General features: G+C 33.2%; 1 protein-coding gene across 8 annotated transcripts in view; it reads left to right on the forward strand.

Moving 5' to 3' along the window:
* Window positions 1–20756, forward strand: part of TRPC1 (transient receptor potential cation channel subfamily C member 1) — an 80542-nt gene that overhangs the window by 17071 nt on the left and 42715 nt on the right. For 7 of the 8 annotated variants that reach the window (XR_005984582.1, XM_041734070.1, XM_041734074.1 and 4 more), the window contains 3 exons: window positions 4803–5005; window positions 16025–16156; window positions 18893–19088. Coding sequence is in view for 7 of the 8 variants with exons in the window: in XM_041734070.1 (XP_041590004.1) it covers window positions 4803–5005; window positions 16025–16156; window positions 18893–19088 (531 nt within the window). In the remaining variant the exon portion in view is untranslated. The remainder of the gene's footprint in view (window positions 1–4802; window positions 5006–16024; window positions 16157–18892; window positions 19089–20756) is intronic. The other variant, XM_041734072.1, reaches the window with a different exon arrangement.

Here is a 20756-nt window from a genome sequence, read left to right on the forward strand (position 1 = left end):
CAAACATCAAACAAAATTTATTTATTTTTTTTTTAAGAAAGGATTTTTTTTATTAATTTTTTTTTAATTTATTTATGATAGTCACACAGAGAGAGAGGCAGAGACACAGGCAGTGGGAGAAGCAGGCTCCATGCCCCGGGAGCCCGACGTGGGATTTGATCCTGGGTCTCCAGGATTGCGCCCTGGGCCAAAGGCAGGCGCCAAACCGTTGCGCCACCCAGGGATCCCCCATCAAACAAAATTTAGAAAGAAAATGGAAAACTCGCAAAAGATATTTTCAACATATATCACAAATTCATAATCCTAATAATTGACAAATTGATGAAAAATACCAAAATCAGAAAAGGACTTGAAAAAAAAATCTCAGAAAATATAAGATATTAAAACTCACTACTAATAAAATATGAAATACTAATTTTTACTTATCAAATTAGCAAAGATTTATTGATTTTATTTCTTTTTCTTTTTTTTTTTAATTTTTATTTATTTATGATAGTCACACAGGGAGAGAGAGAGAGAGAGGCAGAGACACAGGCAGAGGGAGAAGCAGGCTCCATGCACCGGAAGCCCGATGTGGGATTCGATCCCGGGTCTCCAGGATCGCGCCCTGGGCCAAAGGCAGGCGCCAAACCGCTGCGCCACCCAGGGATCCCATTTTATTTCTTTATTTAAATTTTAATTGGTTAACATACAGGGCAATATTGATTTCAGGAGTAGAATTCAGTGATTCATCACTTACATATACCACCCAGTGCTCATCACAAGTGCCCTCCTTAATACCCATCACACATCTAGCCCATCCCCCACCCACCTCCTTCCATCAACCCTCAGTTTGTTCTCTGTAATTAGTCTTTTATGGTTCATTTCCCTCTCTCCTTTTTTCCCCTTCCTATATGTTCATCTGTTTTTTTTTCTTAAATTGCACATGTGAGTGAAATCATATGGTATTTATCTTTCTCTGACTGACTCATTTTGCTTAGCATAATATGCTCTAGCTCCATCCATATTTCAAATGGTAAGATTTCATTCTTTTTGATGACTCAGTAACGTCTTCTGTATCCATTCATCAGTCAATGAACATTTGACTTTCCATAATTTGGTTATTGTTGATAATGCAAATTAGCAAAGATCTTAAAAAATAATTATCATTGATGGCAAGGGAGTAGTACAGTCTAATAACAGGGTAGGGAAGGGTATTTTGGAAAGCAGTTTGGCAGAGTGTCTCATAAACAAGAAAGATGCTCATATTCTTAAACTTAGTGTTTCTTCCTTTAGGAACTGGCCAGAAATGGGGAGAAAAAAAGTTAATTGTGAGCTTATTGCAATGAAAAAACCATGTAACCCAATTTAAACATTCCCAAATAAAAGACTGGAAATAGTATAAAAATTACATATATATTAAAATGGTATTTTTAAAAGAATATTTAGGAACCTGAACAAATATAACATAGGAAGTGAAAAAAATGGGAGTAATAAACTAGACATACAATATGATCTGGACATATAATATAATATGAGGTTAAAAACATGTACAGACAAGGAACTGAATGGAAATGTAGTAAAATGGTACCTAACAGCAGTCAACTCATTGCTAAATTAAGGATTTTTTTTTAAGATTTTATTTATTTATTCATGAGAGACAGAGAGAAAGAGAGGGAGAGACACAGGCATAGAGAGAAGCAGGCTTCCTGCAGGGAGCCCAACATGGGACTCGATCCCAGGTCTCCAGGATCATGTCCTGAGCCGAAGGCAGAAGCTCAACCACGGAGCCACCCAGGCGTCCCAAGGATATTTTTTTCTTAAACCCTTTTTCTATATTGCTTTTGTAATTAGAAAGGTAGTCACTAATAACCAAATTCTGCTTTAAAAATGAGATATTTGTTATATGTCAAAATTTAAAGTGAGGATGTAGTGAAACAAGCCATTTAAATAATTGCTGGTAGTATAAACTGGCTATCCTCTGAAGAAAAATATTGTTTTAAGAAAGAATTATAGGGGCACCTGGGTGCCTCAGTGGTTGAGCATCTGCCTTTGGTTCAGATTCTGATCCTGGAGTCCTGGGATCAAGTTCTGCATCAGGCTCCCCATAGGAAGCCTGCTTCTCTCTCTGCCTATATCTCTGCCTCTCTTTGTGTCTCTCATGAATAAATAAATAAAATCTTAAAAAGAAAAGAAAGAATTATAAATTAGTTGTGAATTATCTACCATTATCTGAGATCAGTGAGAAGTTCTGCTAATTTGCATACTTTATCATATATTAACTGAAACATTTTACTTTCATTTAGGTATTACAAAGTTTGTGTAAGCATGACTTTCTACAGAGGATAGTACCAAGTAGTTTAAGTGGTTTTAAGAAACCAACAGGAGCAGAGAAAAAAGGGCTAAGAATATAGCCCCTGCCAAATGATCAGAAATCTCTAGAATTCTCTTCAACTTTCTCTTTCATCTGTCTTGTAGTCACGGTTAGATTATGGTATACTTATTCCACCATGTAGCCTTTTTACCCTTTTATTTTCTTGGCAGGGAGGGTAGAGTGTAGAATGCTAGGATATTGGAGCAACTGACTGACATTAATTCATCACCATTAGCATGACCAGTCAGCTCTTGAGTTTTAAGGTTCTGGCAGTGAGAGAACACTGCCAGAGAGAACACTTCATCTGCTCAGTGAGAGAACACTTTGTACTTCATCTCTAATGAAAAGGGCTATCCAGCCTTGGCTTGAGTACTTCTAGTGATGGCAAGATCACATTTTAACAGCCCTAATACTTTTTGACAGGCAATGTCATATATTTTTATATACTTTTTTTAATCATTTCAGTGAATTCATTTTATATTCTTAGCTTATTAAAATTCTTATGACAAATTTTGACTTTCAGATACAGGTGGGGTTTTTTTGATAGTATTTAGGTTATATTATGAACAGTGAAATTATGAATTTTAATCTTCTAATGTTTTTCATGTAGTCAAGTATGTTTTTTCTTTAGGAAAAATAAAAACATTATTTAAATACAATTTTCTTCTCTTTTTATAACCAGTTATAAAGGGGAGAAAGGGCTAAATTTTTAAATAAATTCATTGATTTGAGGTTCCCAATAAATAAATGGGAACTATATAAAGAAACTATTCATAAAAGAAGGGGAAAAAACTACGTATGTCAGAAAATATTAAACTTAACCAGTAATCAAAGGAGAGTAAATGAATGTTTCATATTTTTTTTCATTCATAAATTGAGAATGACCATGCCTAGTGCTGGTGAGTAAACCTTGAGTGTGAAATGGGTACATTCTTATGTTATTGATAATATAAACTGAAAAGAACTTTACTAACATATATAGTAAAAGCTCCAAAACTGTTCATCACCTTTAGAGCTATAATTGCACTTCAGGGGTTCTGTGGTTAATGAGTTTATCCTAAATTTCAAAAAGCTATAATCATAAAGATGTTTGTGGTAGTGTTATTTAAATAAGGAAAACAAAATATCTTGAACAAAGTTCTATGAATTTTCTTAAATTACATGCTAAATTCTATATATGAATTTTATTTCCCAGAAATTCTGGGCTGTAGTTTTTTGATATTATTAGAAGGGTCCTTGAATTTCAAAATATTAAGGACCATTGTTTTTAATCATTGATGCCAAATCACTTATGCCAAAGATGTCCTTAAAAGGAAGTATAATAAAAGACTAGAAGGAGATACTGTAAAATGTGTTTTGCATAGTAGGGATATGGGAATTTTTATTCTTTCTGCTTTTCTGTATTTTTCAGATATTTTGTAATATGTGTATACTACTTTTATGATGTTAATAAAAATTACCAAAAAAAAAAAAACCCCTGTGAACTTGATAAGCTTATACAATGGAATCAAACAGCTCTCGAAAACCCATGTAAAAAAGTGAGAAGTATTGGGAAGAATATGCAACAGTCATAAAATTATCAACGTTTTTATTTAACCCTGATTCTTATTTACTAATGTTTCTTTCCTCATGTCATGCCATCACCAGGCCCATGAGCCCACGTAGGGAAAGCAGCTCAGGCTCTGGTGTAATACAAACCTGAGTCCTGATCTACATTTTGCCACTCTTGTTTTGTAGCTTGGGCACATTAATTTCTCTGAGCCTCAGTTTCTCCATTCAATTTTGCAAGCTATTGTGGGGATTGAATGAGATAATAAATGTAAAGTGCTTGACAGTTCTAGGACTCATAAATAGTGGTTATGATTGTTAGTGTTTTTGTGCATTTGTAAATGAAATAGTATAGGTATTGATTGGGAATATGTAGAGAATTATACAGAATGAAGAGTGCTTCCTATTTACTTATTTCTTTCAAGCAGCTTCATTGCTATTTATGTGGCAAGATTTGCCACGGAGGTGGAATTTTTAAGTTTTTCTCATGATTTATATATACTCTGCCTGTTTTTAACATTTCTCTTTTTTCTTTTATATTCTTTTTCTACAATTCTTGTCTTTATCCTTGTCATGCATGTTTCCATAATCTTGAGAAAATTAAACATTTTTTCCTAAAGTATTTTTCTAGCTATCCTTACTTCTTTTTTATTAGGGAAAAAAAAACTAGTTGTATGAATGTTGAAGATTTTTGTCTGTCATGATTATATTGCATTTATTAATTAAAATTGAGTTTTCAGGTTCTGAAAAATATTTAGTACTGGCAAAATGTTATCATTTTTTAAAAAAATTATTCTTATATTCTTTGTACCTTCTGACTTTTTTCATTTTATTTTCAGATAAATACGTTGTTTTGAAGTCACAAATAATAATTTTGAACATTTATATAAATATTTTTCAGAAATTAATGGAGCGAATTCAGAATCCTGAATATTCAACAACTATGGATGTTGCACCTGTCATTTTAGCTGCTCATCGTAACAACTATGAAATTCTTACAATGCTGTTGAAACAGGATGTATCTCTACCCAAGCCCCATGCAGTTGGCTGTGAATGCACATTGTGTTCTGCAAAAAACAAAAAGGACAGCCTCCGACATTCCAGGTTAGAAAATTAAGGTTTTGATAAATAGGTGTGTGATACAGTAAAGTGTATCAGTGAGATTTTTGTTATTTTTCTTTCTATGCACCTTTTAAGAAATATGGTAGTGTAATGGCTTATGAAAGCTAAACTCTTCGTTTGTTTGCTTAATATGAGTTTTACACTTTTTTAGAAATATTTACTAAATGATGCATAATTTGGAAAATCCTTCAAATTATGAATAAGGTTTACCTCGTACTTCTGCTGGTGGGGCCTAAAGACACTATATGCTTTTTTAAATCAGAGTTTATTAATTTAAGAGAATTTCCAAATAGTAAAAGGAATGGAGATAGCCCTTCTTATTTATAAGAAAATAAGTATTTTCCATCTGACTTAATTTTTGACTTGTTATGCCTCTTACTTCCCATCCCACACAATATTTAAGTCTCCTTCTCTTCCCTTTCTCCTTAGTCAAAATATTAAGAACAACTGAGGAGAAAATGAATAAGAAAGTACCCCATCTTGGACAGGTTGAGCAAAATCATGCACGTGGGCATGTTGTATACAGTGTTGGGCTAGACTTGAGAATCTAATTTTTAGCATAAACCTTTATACTTATACTATATATAATCTATGTAGTAATCAAATATAGTTGAAATTATATCAAGTATAACATGTACTGTGAAAATATGGTCTGGAAGTCCTATTTTTAGTATATGTGCTGCTGAAGTGAGCACTGGTCTGGAAGTCCTAAGCAGCCCATTGACAGACTGTTTTTATAGTATGTGAAATTAGCTTTAAAGCTGCAAGCTATTCACCCTCACTCCTTCCTTACCTTAAGGAGAGATCTTTGGTGGATTGACAGTCACAGATCCATAAATGGAGAAAGTCTCCTGGGAATCAATTTAATGTTTATTTGCAGAGGTTGGACTAGAAAGTTTTTCTGTTTTTAAGTTTATTTATAGTAAGACCTGTGTTGTTTTTTTTATAAGATCTGGTTGAAAACTATGGCTATATCATTTACCTTTTTAGTTTTAAAATGACTAGTCTGTAAAATGACAAGAAGAAATGATCTTTAAGGCTTCTTCTAGTTTTAAACTTCTTCATAAATATTAAATATAAATATTTCCAAATTGTATGCTTATTAAATATGTATATAGTTGAAGCAGCTGAGGTTGGATGAGTTGGGGCTAGAAAGAACACTAAGTCTGCCTTGGTTTCAGATGGGGAAAAAGCTTTGTTCTGTAAGCTTTTAAAGGAGCTGTGGCTTGAGCTTGGTCTTTAGGTATGAATAAAAAAAAGAGGGGCACCTAAGTGTTAGTTGGTTAAGCCTCCAACTCTTGATTTTGGCTCAGGAGATGATCTCAGAGTCATGAGATGCAGCTCCATGTTGGCTCTGTGCTCAGTGGGGAGTCTGCTTGAGATTCTCTCTCCTCCTACCCCTCCACCGCATCCCCCCTCAAACAAATAAATACATTTTTTTAAAAAAAATAAAAAGTTTATTTTATGCAGAAAATGCAGTATTTGATTGTAGTTTATTTAGGGAACATTGAGCGGTGTGGTTTATTTACAGAAAAGTTTTAGAGAATTTGTTATTGATATTTAGGAAAACAGTTATAGTGAATATCAAAATGCTCTGGCTACAAGTCATTTCTAGGAATTGCTAAGTAGACTTGCTGAAGAAAAGGAAGCTAACAAAATGAGTAAAAAGAGATATGGGTAAAGGTTTTGATGATCTTGAGAAGCCAATATAGTGGCAATGAGGAAGTGAGGCAATCTGTATTTATAAAGTTTTTGGCTTTTAAATTTTAGAGATGCTGCAGTTCTAGGTGTTGATCAGGTCTAGGGGTAATAATTTTCATTTATTTATTTATTTATTTATTTATTTATTTATTTATTTATTTATATTTTATTTATTTATTTGAGGGAGAGAGATAGGAGAGAGCATGAACAGAGGAAGAGGGAGAAGCAGACTCCCCGCTGAGCAAGGAGTCTGACAAGAGGCTCCATCCCAGGATCCTGAGATCATGACCTGAGCCAAAGGCAGATGCTTAACTAACTGAGCCACCCAGGCATCCCAAAGGGGTGGTAATTTTAAATGAAGTAGGGAAAGATAATGGACCATTTTAGTTTAGAAAAACATTTTCATTAATTGCTATGATTTGGTTTTAGTCTCAATTATTTGATGTGGTGTAAAATTTAAAGTAATTTTAAGGGAAGGTATGAAATCTTTATTATCTATCAAAGGAAGACAAAGTTTTTAAGTCAAGAAATGCTTTGTTAAAAAGAAAAAAAAAAAAGAAATGCTTTGTTTAAACTGCACAGTGGGGGATCCCTGGGTGGCGCAGCGGTTTGGCGCCTGCCTTTGGCCCAGGGCGCGATCCTGGAGACCCGGGATCGAATCCCACATCAGGCTCCCGGTGCATGGAGCCTGCTTCTCCCTCTGCCTATGTCTCTGCCTCTCTCTCTCTCTTTCTCTGTGACTATCATAAATAATAAAATAAAATAAAATAAAATAAAATAAAATAAAATAAAATAAAATAAAATAAAATAAAATATAAACTGCACAGTGATTTTTATAGTTTTGAGTTTGAATGCCTGTAAGCCCAAAGTACAGTTAACTTTACTCATATTATTACCCACTTCACCCTTGAAAGCAATTGAATTTGTACAATTTAACTGGAAGAGTAGGATTTGGTATTGAGAAAATCAGTGAACTATGAGGCTAGAGTAATATTAGGGATATGGAATTCATTTATGTGAAAGCTATTTATTTTAACTACACAAGTAATAGGTGAATAAATCTTCAAATCCCTGTGAAAATTCTAATTTTTTTTTTTTAATTTTTTATTTATTTATGATAGTCACAGAGAGAGAGAGAGAGGCAGAGACACAGGCGGAGGGAGAAGCAGGCTCCATGCGCCGGGAGCCTGATGTGGGATTCGATCCCGGGTCTCCAGGATCGCGCCCTGGGCCAAAGGCAGGCGCCAAACCGCTGCGCCACCCAGGGATCCCTGAAAATTCTAATTTAACCTTGGACATTCCCCAGTCAATTTTCCTCCTGTCTCTGGAGCTAACCAGTATGATCAGTTTGAGGGTCTATATCTGCTCCTTAATGACCAAGATTCTAATTGGTTAGAAATGTGACTCTTGACTGCAGTGTTAGATTGGAAACTAGTCTCCATCAGTTACATGTTGAAGTTTGAAATTTCCTGTCCTGATTTCTGTCTATACAGATTCCATTCAAGATTCCTCCCCTATTTCATTAATTTTGCCTATTGATATTAATCTTGTTTCATCTCTCCAATTTTTATGGTTGTCCAAATATTTAGGTTGAACCATATGAAATTACTCTCTTAAAAGTATTTTGAACAATGTAGAATTGCAAATTCCCATATTCTTCTTGGTGTGGATATAACCCAAACCCCAGAAAGTTATCTAGTTATTTAAAAAAAAAATTTTTTTTAAGATTTATTTATTTGAGAGAGAGAGAGAGAGAGAGAGAGAGAGAGCACACGCCCATGAATGGGGTTGGGGGAGTGGGGAGGCAGAGAAAGAGGGAAAGAGAGAATCCTCAAGGAGACTCCCTAGTGATCATGGAGCCCAACGTGGGACTCGATCCCAGACCCCTGAGCTGCTTAACCAACTGAGCCACCCAGGCACCCAAAAAAAGTTTTTAAAAAAAATATGGAAATTAATGATTTGCAGTAAATGTATACAGGTATAGTAAATGTATACAGGTGTACACTATCAACAGAATCCAATATTCTTTCATTTCCATCATTGGATCAAATTTTGTCATGGCCATTTATAGTCCATCTCTGCTCCCATTCCTATCTCCAAGCAACCACAGATCTCTTTTCTGTCTAAAACCTTTTTTCTTTTCTAGAAATTTCATATAAATAGAATCATACAATATATTGACTTATGTCTTTAGCTTCTCTCAGCATAATATTTTGAGGTTCATTCATATTGCATATATCAGTAGTTTATTCCTTTTTCTTGTTGGGTAGTATATCATTGTAAGGATGAATCTTTTGTTTATCCATTCAGTAGTTGATGGATATTTGAGTTGTTTCTGGGTTTTGGCAGTGAACATTCACATATAAGTCTTTGTGTGGACATATAGTTTTATTTCTGTTGGGTAGATACCCAGGATTGGAATTGCTGGGTTGTATGGAAGTGTATGTTTAACTTTTTAAGTAATTGCTGAACTGTTTTCCAAAGTGATTGTATCATTTTACATTCTCACCAGTAATGTATGATGTTTTCAATTCCTCTACATACTCATCAAGACTTTATATTTCGTTTTATTTTTATCTTAGCCATTTTAGCAGAAGTGTAAACCACAATTGATCTCAGTGTGGTTTTAATTTGAATTTCCCTTATGCCTTATAATATCAAGCATCTTATCATGTGCTTATAGGCCTTTAATGTATCTTCTTTGATGAAATATCTATTCAAATTTTTTGCCTATTTTTAAAAATTGAGTTGTTTGTTTTATTAAGTTGCAAAAGTTCTTTGTATATTCTAGACACAAATCCTTTATCAGATAAATGTTTTGCAAATGACTTCTCACAGTCTGTGACTTGTATTTTCATTTTCTTCTTGGTGTCTTTTGAAGACCAAAACTTTTAATTTTGATGAGGCCCATTTTATCATTTTTGCCTTTTGTAGATTGTTTCTTATGTCATATGTATGAAATATTTGCCAACCCAAGGTCACAAAGACTTTCTCCTGTTTTCTTCTAGAAATTTTACAGTTGTACAATTTACATTTAAGTCTATAACCTATTTTGAATAATTTTTTGTGTATGTGTGAAATAAGGATCTAAGTTCTTTTTTAATTTTTTGCCTATCCCATCATTTGTTCTAGCATCATTTGTTAAAGAATATTGTTTACTGGAGGCAGTAAATTATCTTTACACCTTAGAAATCATTTGAGCATATATGTGGTTTTATTTCTAGACTCTAATTTGTTCCATTAATCTTTAAGACTATTACACCAATATCAGTCTGTCCTGATTACTGTAATTTTATAGTAAGCTTTTAAGTCAGATAATGTATATGATTTCACTTATATGTAAAATTTCAGAAATGAAACATCATAAGGAAAAAAAGATGCAAACCATAAAACAGATTCTTAACTATAGTAAACAAACAGAGTTTCTCAAGGGGAGGTGGCTGGGGGTGGGTTAAATGGGTGATAAGTATTAAGGAGGGCACTTATGATGAGCATTGGGTATTATAGGTAAGTGATGACTCAGTAAATTCTACTTCTGAAACTAATATTACACTATATCTTAACTAACTGGAATTTAAATATAATTTGAAACAAAGTAAAATAAAATCAGGTAATATAAGTCATTTTAAATCTTTTTTTAATTTTTGGCTATACTATGTTCTTTGCATTTGCAAATAAAGTTTAGAATGAGTTATCAATTTTTAAAACACCTGCTTAGATTTTTAAGAGGGGTTGCATTAAGCCAGTTTGGAGAGAATTGCCATTTTAATAATATTAAGTCTTTCAGCCTATAAACATGGTATATCTCTCCATTTTATTAGATTTTCCTAATTTCAGCAATGTTTTCTAGTTCAGTGTATAGGTCTTTGCTTCTTTTTTACAATTTATTCGTAAGTATTTTATTTGTTTTGATTATATTGCACATGAATTGCTTTCTTAATTTCATTTGCAGATGGTTCATTGCTAGTATATAGAAATAAAACATATTTTTTTTGTATACTGGTTTTATATCTTGTGATCTTGCTAAATTCAATTATTCTAATAGGGTTTTTTGTTTGTTTGCTTTTTAGATTCCTAAAGATTTTTTATATATAAGATTATATCATCTGTAGGTAAAGACAGTTTTACTTTTTTTCCAATCTTTAGGGCTTCATTTTTCTTGCCTTATTGCATTGCCTAGTAACCTCCAGTGTGATGTTAAATGTGAGTTAGTAAGAATGAATATCCTTGCCTTGAATTCTTGGTTTGGATTTTCTCTTTGGGGTTTTGCATCTATAGTATTATAGGAAATAGTTTTACTGCCCTAAAGATCCCCTACATTACACTTATTTATCCCTCACTCACCCCAGTCTCCTGGCAAATACTGATTTTTTTTTTAACTATTTCTGTGGTTTTAACTTTTCTCTGTAATGTGGCATAATTGGAATCATACAATATGTAGCCTTTTCACATTACTTCCTTCATTTAGTAATATGCATTTAAGTTTCCTTCATGTGTTTTCATGGCTTGACAGTACATTTCTTTTTAACACTGAACAGTACCCCATTGTAGGAAGGTACTACAGTTCATCCGTTCATCTACTGAAAGACATTTTGATTACTTCCAAGTTTTGGCAGTTATGAATAAAGCTGTTATAAACATTCATGTATAGGTTTTCGTGTGGACATAAGTTTTCAACTCATTAGATAAATACTAAGAAGTCTGATTGCTGGATCATATGTGAAGGATATGTTTACTTTTATAAGAAACTGCCAAACTGTCTTGCAAAGTACCTGCACCATTCAGCATTCAGAACAATGAATAAGGTTCATGTTGCTCTATATCCTTACTAGCATTTGATACTGTCAGGGTTTGGATTTTAGCCTTTCTGATGGGTATGAAATGGTTTTGTATCTCGTTGTTGCTTTGATTGCAGTTCCCTAGTGATGTTTGATATTGTACATCTCTATATGCTTATTTGTCATCTGCATATCTTCTTTTGTGAGATGTCTGTTCATATCTCTTGCCTATTTTTAAATTGGATTGTTTGTTTTCTTATTGTTGAGTTTTAAGAGTTCTTTGTATAATTTATATGCCGAGTCCTTTATCAGATATGTTTTTTGCAAATATTTTCTCCTATCCTGTAGCTTGTCTTTTCATTCTCTTGATTCATGAGTTAAAGTGTGCTATTGTAATTTCACATATCTGGGGTGTTCCCAGATTTTTTTCTACTGGTGATTTGTAATTTAATTTCTAAATTAATTGATCAGAGAATATACTGTATTTTTAAAATAACTTTTTTGAGTTATAATTTATTGAGATAAATTCATAAATTTTAAAATTCACCATTTTATAATATTCATAGAATTATACATTGACCATCATTATTGAATTCCAGAACATTTCATCACTTCAAGAAGAAACACTATATTGGGGATGCCTGGGTGGCTCAGCAGTTGAGTGTTTGCCTTTGGCTTAGGGCATGATCCTAGAGTCCCAGGATCGAGTCCCGCATTGGGCTCCTTGCATGGATCCTACTTCTCCCTCTGCCTGTGTCTCTGCCTCTCTCTGTCTCTCATGAATAAATAAATAAAATCTTAAAAAAAAAAAAGAAAGAAACATTATATTAATTAGCAGTCACTCAGCTGCTAAATATCACTAAATTTACTTTCTGTTCTTACAGGTTTGCCTATTCTGGATATTTCATATAAATTGTATATTTTAATTTCTTATTGGTCATTTGCTTATCATTTTTGGAGATGTCTATTCATTTCTGTTTCCCAGTTTTTGATTGGTTATCTATCTTTTTATTGCTGAATTGCAAGAGTTTTTTTTTAATATATATTCTAAGTATATATTCTGAATTCCTTATCAGATACATGATTTGCAAATCTTTTTTACATTCTATTAGTTACCTTTTCACTTTTTTGATGATGTACTTTGAAGCACAGAAGATTTTCATTTTTTAAAAAGATTTTATTTATTTATTCATGAGAGACACAGAGAGAGAGAGAGGCAGAGACACAGGCAGAGGGAGAAGCAGGCTCCATGCAGGGAGCCTGACGTGGGACTCGATCCCGGATCTCCAGGATCATGCCCGGGACTGAAGGCAGTGCTAAACCGCTGAGCCACCTGGGCTGCCCTGATTCTTATTTTTGAAAAAGATTTATTTCTTTATTTTAGAGAAAGAACACACACATAAGTTAGATGGAGGGGCAGAGGGAGAGAATCTTCAAGGAGACTCCTCACTGAGTGCAGAGCCTGATGCAGGGCTCCATCCCACAATCTATGAGATCATGACCTGAGCTGATTCCAAAGAGTTGGACACTTAACTGAGACACTCAGTCACCCTGATTATTTTTAATCTTTAGTTTGATTCCTAAGGATCATTTCAGAATCTGTATAGGTGAGCCACTGATTGGATGGAGTTTATGTTAATATACTTTGAGACTGTAAGAGTCTTGTCTCTTGATGAGTCTATTGGTTAGTTGGGGAATTATAGTCAAAGTTGAAGCCATTTCTCAATAGTTCCTTGTCTTTTTCTTATTACCAAACTATCTGATGTTCTCCATATATATCTAATATTTTAGTCAGCCAGAAATCTCTGAAAGCTTTATATGAGTCATTTTATGGCTTTTTTCATTTGTAAGATCTCCCTGTTAAGTTTCTCATTGGTCTGCTGTTTGCCTCTACTCAGACTCCAAGATTTGTCTTATAAATCTGCAAATTTTCCTTGCTTATCTTCTCCAAGTCCAACTCTTTCAACCAGCTGAGCTGGAGGTTTTTGCTTTCCATTGAATTGATCTTCCCCCCCTTTAAGCACAAAAGTACAGATTTGCCATCTTCAGGCTGGAAAACTGCAGTTCTCCATGACTGAACTGGGGAGGCAGAGGTGATCAAAGTAGCCTCAGGCAAGAAGACCACAGATTCAAACCATTCTTGCTTGAAGTTCTAGCAATTTTTCAATAATTGATCTCAATAGATAATTTTCAATGACCTGAAATGGCTGATTTTTAAAAATATAGTTGACCCTTGAACAATGTGGGAGTTAGGGGCGCCAACCCCTTATACAGTTAAAAATCTACTATCTTTTAACTCTGCAGAAACTTAACTACTAATTAGCCTACTGTTGACTAGAAGCCTTACCAATAACACAAACTGTCAATTCACACATATTTTGTATATTATACATATTATGTACTATATTCTTATAATAAGTAAGCTAGAGAAAAGAAAATCATAAAGAAGACAAAATACATTTACAGTACTATACTATATTTTAGAAAACCACATATAAGTGAACCCACACAGTTCAAACCCATGTTGTTCAATGGTCAACTGTAATTTTGTTCACTTATATACATATTTTTGGTGTAGTAGAATCACTTACCTCTTCACACCATCATTACTTTGATGGTGTTTTGAATACCAAAAGTGATAGATTTTATAAAGTGAGGCAGCCTCATTATTTGTTAGGTACATCAAAGTACTTTCTGTACAACAGCACTCCATTATTACTCTAGCACAATTGATTACCACTGTCACTAGCAGTCACTCTTGCTGTTCACTTTGTCATTAATCCTTAATATATTTTGAGTATGATAATGTTGGTTAATACAAAAGTAATTTTTAGAAATAAACTGATGAAATTAATTAATGTAGACATATTGATGGAAACAAAGATAAGTTGCTTAGTTACATATATTTCTCTCAAATTTTTGGACAGTTTTGGTGTAGGCAAATATCTCTTAAGAAATCCATACTTCAGATACAGTAACTATACTTGTTTTATTGAACAGCTAAATTATAATTGGATTTCATAAATATTATTTTCTTAAAAATGCATTATGCATGATTTACCTTTACATCTTTAGTAAGACCAGAAACCTGTATGGTAAATAAGGAATATTTCAATAAGTTTGTTTAAATAAAAGATTTAAATTTCCATATAGGAAAATTCCACTGTAAACAAAGTAAAAAGACAAACAATAAACTGGGGGAAAAAGTATATAAAACACTGTGACTAGACAGAGTGATAATTTCTTTGATATGTAGATCTTACAAATGATTTTAAAAAATAAACAGTTATGAGAAAAATAGGCTAATGGAAATGAACAAGAGTTTACAGAAGTAGTATAAATGGATACCAAGCAGGAAATGATGCTTAAGCTTCTAAAGAAGTTCAGATAAAATTCCATTTTTCATCTTTTAGAGTGGCAAAATATTAATGAGAATGTAGGAGAAAATGATCTCTCCTTATTGTTAGTGCTTTGGAAGCATCTATTAGAATTTAAAACACATGCCATTATATCCAGCGATTCTAAGTGTGCAAAGGATATGTGAACTAAAGAATATTCATTGCTGCGTTATTTATAGAAGTAAATTAGAAGCAACTAAAATTTCCATTAATGGAGATCTGGTGAGCTGCCATTAAATGGGGAACCATCCAGTTTTGGGAAAAAAATGACATGACTCTATGTGTAGTGGCATAGAAAGAGTTGTTGCTTTATGTAGTATATCTGATTATGTTTGTAGGTGAATTGAAAGTATCAAGGATATTCACAGTTCCCTGTAATGTGACCATTCTTTGAAGAGTAGAGTTGGTGGAAGGAGGAGAACTGGGGACCATCATGTTTCTAAACTGCTTCCTTTTTTTAAATAACAAACATGTATTAAATTTATGTTTAGAAGAAAATATATATTATATAATATACCAAATTTATAAATTAAGAAGTATATGCTTATAAATGAAAGACTTATAGCAAAAATTTTTGGGTTTGCTTCCAACTTAGGTATTGAATATGAAGCTTAACTAGTTTACAGAAGGTAAAGGAGTGTGCTTTCCTGTTAGCTAGAGATTAAGAGATTAAGCAGAAATGAATGAAATGAATTATTTCATTCTTAAGATTTGAAACATCTTTAAAAAAAAAACCTGGTTGAAAAAAAAAAAAATGACCTGATTGAATGAGTCATGTGTAATACATATCTAGCATATTAATGTAGTCTTATCACTGAGGAAGGAAAAATTTTATGATTCATATCATATTCAAAATGTATTAGTTATTAGCCTATTTTATTTAAAATAATATGGGTTCAGGATAGAAAATTTTTAATTTAATTGGATTGAAGAATACAAAGACTTATTTTTTAAGTCTTTCTTTTTATGCAGGTTATCCTGTAATGAGTATATTATAGTTGTTTTAGTTTCTTTTAATTTTGTAGTATTTTACTTTTAAATTTTATGAAAATTGTAGGTTAAAAATACTAATTATATGTGTATAATACATTTATTTTACATTACGGAATCAAATTTTATCACAGGTTTCGTCTTGATATATATCGCTGTTTGGCCAGTCCAGCTCTAATAATGTTAACAGAGGAGGATCCAATTCTGAGAGCATTTGAACTTAGTGCTGATTTAAAAGAATTAAGCCTTGTGGAGGTGGAATTCAGGTGGGAATGAATGGAAATTGTAAATTATATCTTTTTTTTTTTTTTTTTTCAGAATCCCTTCACCCTGGGCTTTTTCATAGACCAAATTAATGTTTGTATTTATTTACTTTTGAAACAAGATGACCAGACCTTGCTGCTACCTATTTGGGATTTTCCTTCAGATTCAATGGAAAAGACGTTGGTGTTATTTAGGTGTTATTTAGGTAGCTTCTTCCCCACCTGCCCTTTGAAATTCTTGCACCATCCCCACGTTCCCCCTTTGTTTAATGTTGCCAAAGGAGTTCTAAGACAGTGAAGAGTAGTGGGAGTGGTAGCCTTAAGCAAGAGGAAATTTGTAACTGTTCTCTATCCCACCTCCCCTTGTTTCCAGATTGTATAATCATTCTTGGAGCCTGATCTTTCATAACTTTCAGAAGCATATAGAATGGTTTCTGTGTGTCGTGGACATCCCCCCCGCCCCACACAGATATAGTCCCTTTTCACTGTTTGGTGAGATTTTTCTATTAGGAGACACATAGCATGTAGACTTAAAAAATAAAATACTACTAATTAAGAGGGATGGATCCATTCATCCCTCTGAGTTTTCCTCTGAAGTGAAGAGTTAAATGTAGTTTTGGCATAAAGAATGGTTATAAATGTCCCTTAGAGAGTTAGGGTGGAGGACCAAAAAAAAGGCTGTGGAAAAAACAGCCTATTAATAACTAATTTAAACATTAAAAAAATAAGTCCTTAGACTTGTGAACTTTGAGACTTTCCCTTATGTTAAAGTATCCCTGGTACCCTCCCCCCCCAAAGAAGGAGAAATTGATCATTCTTGCCAATTCTTGCTGTGAGGTTTCTGGTGGGCAGATTATACCTATCTCTACTTTCCTTTTAAGTCTAGCTGCTGTGGGAGCCCCATGTCTTTGCCTTGTACTCCTCTAGTGACTTGACAAGATGGAAAGAGTCAAACTTCTTCCTGAAAGGGTGATAAGAAGCTTGCAATTTTCTTATGCCTTAACAGCAGTTTATAGTGTGTTCTTGATAGCTCTGAGTTCTAGAAACTTTTTAAATATTCCTATTTATAAGTTTTCAAGTTTGGAACTACTATATTCCAATTTGAATAAATTAAAATTTATTTAAACTCAATAGGAAATAAAGTATATACTTTGAGAAACACATAAGACATTGATAAAATGTAACTTGTTGCTACTTTTAACTTTATTAGCACATGAGCTGTTATAAATTATTTCTTTTAAATCTGAAAAGCTTGCTATTTTATAATCTTATTATCTTACAATTGGAATTCTCAGTTACCTTATAAAAGAGAATTCATTCAACTCCTTCCTAAAAGGATTTGAAGCAACTGCTATGATTATTCTTTAATCATAGGATAATAAAGTTAGATTTTGAAGTGATTATAGAATTCATTTACTTCAGTCCCCTTGTTTTTCATAGACAGGGAAAGTGATCTATGTAGGTTAGATATCTTCCTAATATCAGCATCTGATTAGGAATAGAGTTAGCAGCAGCTATAACTAGAACATAGGACTTCTGGCTTCTAGTCTACTATATTGCTATCCATACTACACAGCCACTTATTAGTCTTCTAGTAATTTATTAAAGATTAAGAAAATTAAATTAATAAAATATATTAACTTTACTGAATTTTGTGGTGTGTCAATGTTTAACTAAGATGAAACCACTTTGTAATACACACTTTTGATGAATATTCTCATCTATAATTAGATTCCTAGACTAAGAAGCAATAATACTTCAATTATTAAAGAAATCCAATTACTATTTTTAGGTAGTTTTGGTTATATAGGAAATACAAAGAGTAGATGAGAAAAATTTACTCTGTAAGGAAAAGTTTTTAATTCTTTGCTAATTTTCTGTTCATGGAAAATCTCATTGTATAGAAGATTAATCATTTGGAAAATTTTTCTATTTTCCCTTCCTCTGTCATTAAGGAGAAAAAAACTGAATAAGAATTATTTTATGAAATCTGACTCCAATTGACTCATACTTATTTCTAACTTTATTTTTAAGGTATTAACACTAAGACATAATTTTAATATAACTGATGTTCTTAAAGAGGATATCTGCTAAAACTTCTTAATTTCTCATAAGTTGGTTGATTTAAGCCTATCTTTAACCAGCAGTTAAATTCTAAATTTCAAGGAATAATAACTATGAGAGAAAATTGTTTGCTAGGAGTATTTCAGTGTCTTTTACTTCCAACTTGAATTTTGTTGAACACTTTAAAAGTGAATCAGAATACTATTTTAGTATCAGAAGTAGTATAAAACATGTTGTAAACTATTATTGAAAACACCTCATTAAAAGTTACATAGTGATATTTATTGGATAGCATTATTATTATCTATTGTTTAGATAAGTAATATAAGAAGGAAGTTTGATACCAAACTTACAGAGAATAAGGGCAAATGATTTAAGAATTGATTGACAACTATAACCCAAATTTCTAGGAATATCAGTGTATATAAGGAAATACTGTGCTCATCTAAAATGATCAGTATGAACACAGGGAACATAATTGTGTTACAGTTTTCCCCAAAGCTGTTGAGAGTTTATATATCAGTAAGTTCTTTTGACCATCACTACAAAATGACTTCAGATTTTATAAAGCCCTGTCAGAATTAAAATGTTGCTTAGTAAATAATTTTCTACTGTAAACAGCTTAATTAGAAGCTGGAAGTGACATTTCTAATAATAGATTGTTGCATTTTACAGGAATGATTATGAGGAACTAGCCCGGCAATGTAAAATGTTTGCTAAAGATTTGCTTGCACAAGCCCGGAATTCAAGAGAATTGGAAGTTATTCTAAACCATACATCTAATGATGAGCCTCTTGACAAACGGGGATTACTAGAAGAAAGAATGAATTTAAGTCGTCTAAAACTTGCTATCAAATATAACCAAAAGGAGGTATGAGATTTTCTGTGTCATATATAAATTATTTCCAGGGTGCCTGGGTGGCACAGTCGGTTAAGCATCTGACTCTTGGTTTCAGCTCAGGTCGTGATTTCAGGGTTGTGAGGTCAAGCCCAGCTCTCTGCTCAGTGTAGAGTCGGCTTGGGGTTCTCTCTTCCCCTCCCTTTGCCCCTTCCTCTAGTCTTCTCTCTCTCTCTCTCTAAAATAAATAAATCTTTTAAAAAAGAATTATTTTGGGACGCCTGGGTGGCTCAGCAGTTTAGCGCCTGCCTTCAGCCCAGGGTGTGATCCTGGAGTGCCGGGATCGAGTCCCACATCCTGCTCCCTGCATGGAGCCTGCTTCTCTCTCTGCCTGTGTCTCTGCCTCTGTGTGTGTGTGTGTGTGTGTGTGTGTGTCATGAATAAATAAATAAAATCTTAAAAAAAAAAATCATTTCTTCCACAGTAGTATAGTGGCTCAGAGCAATTAATAATTAATTAAGGATATGTACTCTACTATCACTGTTTTTTAAAATATTTTTTTAAAAGATTTTTTTTTATTGAGACAGAGAGAGCAAGAGCACAAACAGGGATGAGGGCCAGAGGGAGAGGGAGAAGCAGACCCTCCGCTGAGTGAGAAGCCCTATGTGGGGCCCAGGACTCTGAGATCATGACCTGAGCCGAAGTCAGATGCTTAACTGACTGAGACACTCAGGATCCCCAAAGATATGTACTTTTAAAGTTTAGTACAATGAATGCTGGCATTAAACAAATACTCAATAAGTGACTGTTGCCATTATTGTTTTTTAGGTTCAAGGGCAGTTTTAACCACTTTTTTTTTTTTTTTTTTTAATTTAAGTGGGACACCTGGGTGGCTCAGTGGCTGAGTGTCTGCCTTTGGCTCAGGGCGTTATCCCGGAGTCCTAGGATCAAGTCCCATATCGATCTCTCTGCAGGGAGCCTGCTTCTCCCTCTGACTATGTCTCTGTCTCTCTCTGTGTGTCTCTCATGAATAAATAAAATCTTTTAAAAATAAATAATAAAAATTTAAAAATTGAAGTATAGTTGATACAAGTTGCTTTTAACAATTAATATTAATTATAATATGAGTGTTAATGTTTTTGCCAAATAGTAGCTAGTTAGGTAAGATCTTGTATACTACATACTTTCATAGTAATGTTTCCATCTTCTCTTTTGTCTGTCATAGGTTTGTTTTGTTGATCTGGTAATAAATAGTGCTTTCTATAGTAACAGCGCCTTTCTGCTTAAAAATAAACTATTAGATATTGTGTTTCCTGGTTCTTATTTGTTAATTCATTGAAACTCAAAGGTGGAGAGGCACATGATATGGTAACTAAGTTGGATTTGGCTCTACTGGCATCACCCTTCCTATTAAGGGAAAAACCTATCTAATCCCCATATACACACATGATATAGATTCAGGAACTTGAAGAAGGAAAATATGCATTTTAAATTTCATTTTTTTGAGATATATTACTAACCATGGGTATTTGTATGTAAGTAATGATATCCAGTTGGTAGTATGAGGTGTTGGTAAATGGTACTTTTAAGATTTTTTTCTAAGACCTATTATTTTTTTTAAAGATTTTATTTATTTTAGAGGGTGAGAGCAAGAGCACAGACAGGGTAAAGGGCAGAGAGAGAGAGGGACAAGGGGATTCT

The sequence above is a fragment of the Vulpes lagopus genome, chromosome 19, assembly GCF_018345385.1.
Source record: "Vulpes lagopus strain Blue_001 chromosome 19, ASM1834538v1, whole genome shotgun sequence".
Classification (NCBI taxonomy): Eukaryota; Metazoa; Chordata; class Mammalia; order Carnivora; family Canidae; genus Vulpes; species Vulpes lagopus.